Source organism: Suricata suricatta, chromosome 17 (genome assembly GCF_006229205.1).
Source record: "Suricata suricatta isolate VVHF042 chromosome 17, meerkat_22Aug2017_6uvM2_HiC, whole genome shotgun sequence".
Lineage (NCBI taxonomy): Eukaryota > Metazoa > Chordata > Mammalia > Carnivora > Herpestidae > Suricata > Suricata suricatta.
This window is the reverse complement of record NC_043716.1, coordinates 8,978,021-8,986,326: the sequence shown is the minus strand read 5'-3', so window position 1 is coordinate 8,986,326 and position 8,306 is coordinate 8,978,021. Positions and strand designations below refer to the sequence as shown.

The window sequence follows — 8,306 nt, the reverse complement described above, 5'->3', positions numbered from 1 at the left end:
AAAAAAAAAGAAGATGTGGTATATATACACAATGGAGTACTACATGGCAATGAGAAAGAATGACATATGGCCATTTGTAGGAAAGTGGATGGACCTTGAGGGCGTCATGCTAAGCGAAATAAGTCAGGCGGAGAAGGAAAGATACCATATGTTTGCACTGAGGTCTAACAGGAGAACAGGAGAAACATAATGGAGGACCAAGGGGAGGGGAAGAGGGAAAGAAAGTTGGGGAGAGAAAGGGACGTAAAACTTGAGAGACTATTGAATGCTGAAAATGAACTGAGGGTTGAAGGGGAAGGGGGAGGGGGAGGGGGGAAAGAGGTGGTGGTGGTGATGGTGGAGGGCACTTGTGGGGAAGAGCACTGGGTGTTGTATGGAAACCAATTTGACAATAAACTATATAAAAAATAAATAAATAAATAAATAAAAATAAAACGTTCAGTGGTTGGCCAGTCTTTGGAACAGTCCGAGTTCTGTAAATGTTCCCTCGTTGATGTACAAATAAACCCTTAGTTTCTGGGGTTAGGAGACTAAAATGCCTGAATAATCAATGAATTAAAAATTAAATTAATTGTCTTACCTCCTGCTCAGAGAGCCCATCAATAATTTCAGAAATCTCATGCTCACTCCTAGCAATGGTGGCTGAAAGACCAGCTCCCCGCTGCCCAACTCTAAATACAAGAAAGAAATTATAAACATATTTAAAGGCATTTCATAAAGAAAACATCAATTAAGTTATTCTTATATACATTATTCTTCTGAATGGGACTTTCTTAACCACCTGGAAGTCAGAGAAGAAATGCTACTGAGCCACTACTTTCTTTTTTTTAATTTTTTTTTTTTATGAGCCACTAGTTTTAAGTAATATGCCTGAAGATTAGAATTCTACAGAACGATTTAAATGTTGAGATTAAGATTTTTTTAGTTTTTAATTTTTTGTTTTTTAAGGAGTTTTTGTTTTGTTTTTTGAAGAGAGAGAAATAGAGAGCAGGCAGGGGAGGGGCAGAGAGGGAGGGAGACAGAATCATAAGCAGGCTCTACACTGTCAGTGCAGAGCCCGATATAGGATTTGAACTCACAAACTGGTAGATGGTGACCTGAGCTGAAGTCAAGAGGCAGACGCTTAACCAACTGAGCCACCCAGGTACCCCTGAGATTACGATTTAAAGGTTACATGTCCAAGTCCAAATGGTAGAACCACTTACGGGAAACTTCTGGAAAACCACAGATATTGGTGACATTTCCATTTCGAATAGTAATCTTTGCCTTCCAGAGTAGACAGCTGATTTTGAAAAATATGTTAAACTATTTTTTAATGAAAGGGGGAAAAGAACCATCGTCCCTTACAGAAAATTAATCAAGATGAATAGAATTAAGGCTTACATATATTCTTACAAGAGACAGTGGAGAAGAAATCTAAAACATTTACTTTTGCAAAATACTTGTTCTCTAAAGTAAAAACAAATCAGAAACAATCTACCAATACCAAATAATTTCTTAATTAGAAATCTATCTACTCTTCGGTCTTTTGCTAGGTAACAAAGGATGAAGAAAACTCTTAACTATCACTTCTAAAGGAATGGGTATCTTCAAGAACAGAAGAACTGGGGTGCCTGGGTGGCTCCGTGGGTTAAGCAGCCGACTTCGGATCAGGTCATGATCTCGTGGTCCATGGGGTCAAGCTCTGTGCTGACAGCTCAGAGCCTTGAGCCTATTTCAGATTCTATGTCTCCCTATCCTGCTGCCCCTTCCCCACTCGCGCTCTGACTTTAAAAAAATGTATAAATGCTAAAAATATTTTATAAAAGAATTAATTTCAAGATATTCACTTAATTAGACTGAACAGCATCATTAAATATAAAATAATAATACTGGGGCGCCTGGGTGGCTCACTCGGTTAAGCTTCTGGCTTCAGCTCAGGTCATGATCTCACAGTTGGTGAGTTTGAGCCCCAAGTCAGGCTTTGTGCTGACAGCTCCAGATTCTGTGTCTCCCTCTCTCTCTACCCCTCCCCTGCTCTCATGCTCTTTCTCCCAAAAATAAGCATTAAAAAATATTTTTTAAAAATTAATATTAAACCACCAAGACATAAACTTTGCAAGCTGATAATGAAGTTTTATATTCAGAATGAAAGTTCTTTGAGACCTCTCTTAGGAGCAGATTCAGGTAACGACGAAGACTGTGAAAGAGCACAAGCATGACTCTTTGGGAGAGAAAGAGCCTAGCCATTAGCCAGGGGAAGAGCACACCCAGTAAACACCGAATTACTTACCGCTGAAACCTTTCTTGTTGTTCTCTTTGTTTTCGAATTTCTGGAAACTGCTTTTCATAGTACTCCCTTGTTTTGCTTTCTTTAGCTTTTCTCCGGGGATTATTTTCTATTCTGTCCACTTTTTTCTCCCATGCCTCCATGAGCTGATCATAACGTTGGCAGATTTTTTGTTCCTATTAAATACCCGTAGCAAATTAATAATTAAACTAAACTCTGTCATCCTGACAAACCTAATACTTTAAAGTAAATGCTACTTCTTAAGGCTAAGTCAGGAGTACATTTGGCCTAGGACTCAACTGTGAATGAAAAGCTGTCCTTGATCTGAAAGGAGAAAGAGAGAAGAGCTCTGTTTCCTATGAAGGTCAGCATATAGAGCATATTCTGGCTGGATTGTTTTAGTTAACGTTAAGACTAATAAAAATTAATTAATTAATGAGCTACTACTGTCAGCTGATCAGCTGCATTTATTATTCTCCCGATAACAATGTAGGTCTTCATTGTCACACACAAAAAAGGAAAATTAATAACAGAAGCATGTAAACAGTTCATCATAATCCCAACCACCCAGCAGCAATCAGATGAACATTTTGGTGCTCTCCTTCCAGTCTGTCAGAGAAAACACGCACACTTTAACCCTTCCTCTGCCGCTGGAGGGTTAGGTTCCTTGACGGTTTTTGTTACTATAAATAGTTATCTAATACACATTTTTGATAGTCTGGGAAAGGCAAAAATTCATTGTACTTATGATAAAAACAAATGCAGTGAACAACATGAAATCAAGAATCAGTCGTTTTAGAGAAATGAGTAACGTATGACCTCATTTTTTAAATAGAGAAGAAGCCTCCATTATGAGCACAGAACTGTGAACATGTCAACACACAGATAGAAGGTGTAGAAGGACTCATGAGAAACCCCGAACACTGGTCATCTCAAGAAAGTGGCGCTAGGGAGGAGAACATTATCCTCACACTCCACGCCACCCCACACTCTTCCCCACCGTTCTTCCTAACTCCTGTGCGTCTTGTGTATCCCTCACACCTTCTCCATGTCTCCCACTCAATCCAAGCCAACGTTATCCCTCACCTCCATCACAGTAAGAGCCTCCTCAGTGTCTCCCATGCGTTCTTAATGGGGCAGCCAGATGCCAGTTCTTAGAAGAGAAACCTGGACATGTGACTTCCTCAGCTCAAACACTGCGGAGATGCCCTTGGGATCTAACCCAACGTCTCTCAGGTGGACCTCGGGGGCTGTGCAGCTCAGCCTCCTGCCCCCACTCCCTCTACCTCCCAGACATTCATGTAAGCTGCTCCCTGCGCCTGTTCAAATTTCCAGAGGTACTAGTTTTCCTCCAAACTCCCCTTTATGATTCGCATGTGCCGAACCAGCTGCCCCTCGTACACGGTCCCACAGTCCTCTGCATGTCCTGTACCACAGTGCGATCGGGATCCCATAAGTCCCTGCTGAGTTGTCTGCCCCCAGTTATACGGCAGGCTCCCTAAGGGGTAAAGCCATGTGGCTATCTTGCTCACCTCTGTAGAATAATACATGGGACAGAATAAACAGCCAACAGATATTTATTAAACAAATCAGTGCAAATAGAAACGTAGTAACTCCATACTCTGTGAAGGCCGAAAACAAAGTCTATGCTTCTATGTTTGCATCACCAGACAGCAAATTTAGCAATTACCACAATTACAGCAAAATTACTGGAAGGGAAAAAATACTTTAGCTGATTTCTTAGTTGATATCTGTGATTCTGGCCAAAACAAAACAAAAAAACCCAGTAATTTCAGATAGTATCTGAAGGAACAGACTGGCAAATTATATTAGAAGTCATAGATCAAGTAAAAGCTGCTGACTCCTGAGCTTTACAAGCCATTAAACTGTCACGTCATTAAATAGAACGTATGGTGCATTTCTGATGTGAATTAAAGAACATCATCTATTTGCTAAGCAACTGAATTTCAACAAACCACGTTTGTGTAAATTGAATATGAACGCATTGCAGAAAGCAGTACACTGGCATTGTATTTTCTGTAACTTCATTTCCATGAAGATCATAACCACCCAACTTCTGGACTGCGAGTCATGTAATAAATATGAAAAAGTGTCTGAATTTCAAAAAGCTGAACTTTAGCTGACCCGGTTCCTAGAAAGACCGAACAGTAATGTCTACTTAGCATGACCGTAACTTACCCACATTTGTTTGGGGGTTTTAAGAGACTAAACGTAGAACGTCATATTCTTTTTTAACTACTCACCATTTTCTTTATTTCGACTAGATGAAAATGTTATACACAGATGGCCAAAGAAATTAATCTGATAATGACCTTAAATGTCAACTGTTGCTAGGATTACATTTGTATTTAAGTTCTACCCACAGTTACTTTCTACATCAGCACCTTTCCTCAAATATAATCAAGAGCCATTCTCACTAATAAAGGAAAAGCAAATGCCTAAATGAGCATGAATGGGAAAGTTGTACAAATTTCAGTTAAAGGATAGGACCTCACCCTTTGTTTTCTTGCATGATTTCTTCTTTTAAAAAATAAAATGAGTTTTTTCCTCATCACCTGGTTTCTAGAAGAGAAAAATATGGTTGTATGACATTAAGAAAAAGCACAATTTAATAATGCATTCACTTTTTTTTTTTTCAGAGACACTGAAAAACAAGCAAAGATCACTTAGGAATAGCTGATGTAATCAAAGTTAATCGTAATTTTTTTTCACCCTGAAAAATAAGACTTTTGCAATAATTAGAACTAAAATTCCTCCCACTCTACAGCAAGATTTGATACAAATAGTTCATTTTCAATTATGACATCCAAGTATAAGGTAAACATTTCCAAGTTGTAATTACACAGTTACCGAGTCATCTTAAGAACTCTGGTCATATAGCTTCTCTGTGCGCTCTTGGAGGAGGGGGGGGTGGGAGAAGCTTTGAAAGCTACCTCCCTTCCCCAGGTAGGGCGCCGATCTCCCCTCTAGGAGAGCCCACACCCGCACAGAGAGAGGGGGCTTCTGCTTCACAAAGAAGCTTGTCTTCAGTCACAGAAATGGTACAATCCACTCTAAGAAGCCATGAAGGGCCATAAAACGACACAGGAAGAGTTCTCTTGCATCTCAATGAAACAGTTACACTTTTTAAATGTGAAGCATTGTGATCTTCAAAAACAATGACATGCAGGTTCAAATATAAATATTTATACCCCACCTACTTCCAGAAAGGATTTCAAGCTGATTATTCAAATATAAATACAAAGCCAAGGCAAGTAGAAGAAATTTTTTGGATTATCTGCCACTCGGGACTAACAGTGACACTCGCTCCACTCAAATTAGCATGGGCAGTCAGGAGCTGGCTATACGGAAAAGTAGCCAAGACATGAAAAGAATCATTACAAGGTATATTTGCTGTTTCATACAAAGCAAATGACGGAGATGAGAGGAGAGCTACCACACGACTCATATGGATGCATGCAGCTGCGTAAACGATTCTCTCACAAGCTGACATACAGTGGAAATGCTACCGTACACTGTTTGCTCTCATTTTCATTATGCGCTACTCAAAAGCAAATGACAATCAATAAATATACTTTAAAAGGTGTCCTAGGATTTAAGTGAAGAAGTCAGCCAGTCAGTAACCCATCCCGGGACAGTGTGCTAAGCACTGTAGTGGGCAGTGTAGACAACATGAAATAAATCAGACAGAGCTGCTCTCCAGCTGAAACTAGCGGGGAAAAGACAGAACACAAACATAACTGAAGCTTTGTGGGGGGGAAAATCATTAATAGTAGCCAACTAGATTTTAGCTGCTATTCTCCTTTCCAAAAAATGTTACAACAGCTACACAGTCCAAAACAAGGTATATTTTAGGAGTTTTGCCTAAACCTACTTCTAAGGGTTGTCAAGACCACAGTAGCATCTCACAGAAAAATTCTAAGTTATATGACTATTATTATAACCCACTTACTTAACAAAAGTTAAAATTATTCAAATTTCCATTGTTTTCATGCATACTACCATGCAAATTATATTTGCCACCAATTCTGCAAAGTAGTCAACTATTGCACATACTCTCAGCAAGAAAGGTCTTAAAAGAAAAAATATATAGATGATATATAAATAGCAATGTGCTCATCAGTTACTGTATTAGTAGATAATTAAAATGTTCTGAGTATTATTCTTAATAAACATCAAATAGAAATATCACATTTTTGTTACAAACTAAGAATCATTCACCTCAATTCTCTTAAAGTATGATCATTAAAAAAAAAAAAAGATACCTATCTAGCTTCCTCTCTTACTTCGATCAGATCGAGAAATTAGGTTTTCTTTGCACTTATGCTTTTATTCCAGAATCTGCATCCAGAAAGGCCTGGCATCTAGGATGAGCAAGGCTACGCCAACTACATTGTGGAGCAGTCTCCTCACCCACGTGAGGTGACAGAGCGCTTCCAAGGCACCGGGACGTTAAGTGGCAGCAGGGTCTACAGATACCGTCATTAGCAAGAGTCACGGAAGGGGTTTCCCTAGAATAGGACTGTGGGTAATGATAAAGTGGTCCGTGGCACTTCTACTTTGCAATGGCAGGTGTGGCTTGGTGGGGGACGGTGTCGTCACTAGTCTTAAATGAAAAAGCTTCATTATCTTACTTCATCATGCGCCTTGCAGGTACTCCACTGAAAAAAAGACAAAACAGGAGGCAAAAAATTCAAGCCTCAAGGTAAGCCATTTCAATGTTAAGTATTCACCTTTTTTACTAGCAGATCATAAAACCAGCTAGTTTTATGCAATAATTTATTTCCTTTTTTGGCCTCGGAAACTCAAAGCTGTTACCCCAACCCCCAAGAAGCCAGAGGAAGATAACATATAGTAAAATGACAGCAAATTACACAAATCTAAAACACACCTACACTATATTATAATAATATGTCAGCAGATAACGTAAAAATGATCTCTTTATAGATATACAGTCTTTAACTGAAGAACTCCAAAGATGGTAAATACTCACGTCTTGATGTTCTCATGATACACCTTGGTGTCTGATGGCTGGTTATAGAGTGGCTACAAAATAAATCAAATATTTACATATAAAATGTTGTACGCATGTCTATGAGAATACAAAGAAACAATCTATATTTTGATGTAATCCTAGGTGAAGTACTCATGCCTTACCAAAACCTCCAGACTTGCCGGTTCCCTGAACAATTCTCTTTACCCTATCTCCTATTAACGGCAATACTATAAAAATGTTTACAAATCCACTGTGGCCCACAGAAAATACATTTATCACAGATTTTTAATCTCAAAGGTAAAGAAGAACATATGGTCAAAAGAGCTTTCTATTTCTGTTCTGACTTCTTCCTGCTTTTAAATGACTCCTCAGGCACAAGAACAAAACAAAACAAAACAAAAACAACCCCAGGACGCCCTGGTTAGGCGTCCAACTCTGGCTCAGGTTATAATGTTGAGGTTCTTGAGTCAAGCCCCGCGTCGGGTTCCGTGCTGACAGCTTGGAACCTGGAGCCTGGAGCCTCCTTCAGATTCTGTGTCTCCCTCTCTCTGTCCCTCCCCTACTCATGCTCACTCTCGCTCTCTCTCTTTCAAAAATAAACCAAGAAAGAGAAACAAAAAGAAAAAGAAGAAGAAAATTTCTTACTTACCAGTTCCACTTTTGGGCCAAGACCTTCAAATATTTTATGAGCTTCTTCTGCTTTTTTCTACAGATAAAGACATCATTATATTGCACAATTAAAAACTATGTTACCTAAGTGCAAAATCACTACCAATTTAATATTTACCCAAAGACTACAATAGAGTTGAACTTATCTGTATTTCCAAATATTCTTGTCACATGATTAGCTGAAATATCCTCTTCTATTTTCATAGCTTCCTCACAAAATTCAGTCAATGCTTCACATTTGCACTGAAATAATACCTAAAGACTTACTAAGTTCCTAGTAGCAAACAGATTTCAAGATTCTAGGGAGAGGGAACACAGATCCACTATTAGAAATGAGTCTCTCAACACTTC

The 8,306-nt window shown here is 38.9% G+C and overlaps 1 protein-coding gene across 14 annotated transcripts in view; it reads right to left on the bottom strand.

Annotated features, from left to right (window-relative positions):
- Nucleotides 1–8,306, bottom strand: part of NCOR1 (nuclear receptor corepressor 1) — a 159,439-nt gene that overhangs the window by 87,147 nt on the left and 63,986 nt on the right. For 13 of the 14 annotated variants that reach the window (XM_029928086.1, XM_029928096.1, XM_029928089.1 and 10 more), the window contains exons 7-11: nt 7,936–7,992; nt 7,284–7,336; nt 4,786–4,852; nt 2,273–2,445; nt 581–671 (exon numbers count right to left, since the gene is read on the bottom strand). In XM_029928086.1, the coding sequence (XP_029783946.1) occupies nt 581–671; nt 2,273–2,445; nt 4,786–4,852; nt 7,284–7,336; nt 7,936–7,992 (441 nt within the window). Of the gene's footprint in view, nt 1–580; nt 672–2,272; nt 2,446–4,785; nt 4,853–6,924; nt 6,952–7,283; nt 7,337–7,935; nt 7,993–8,306 lie in introns of all 14 variants that reach the window. The other variant, XM_029928085.1, reaches the window with a different exon arrangement.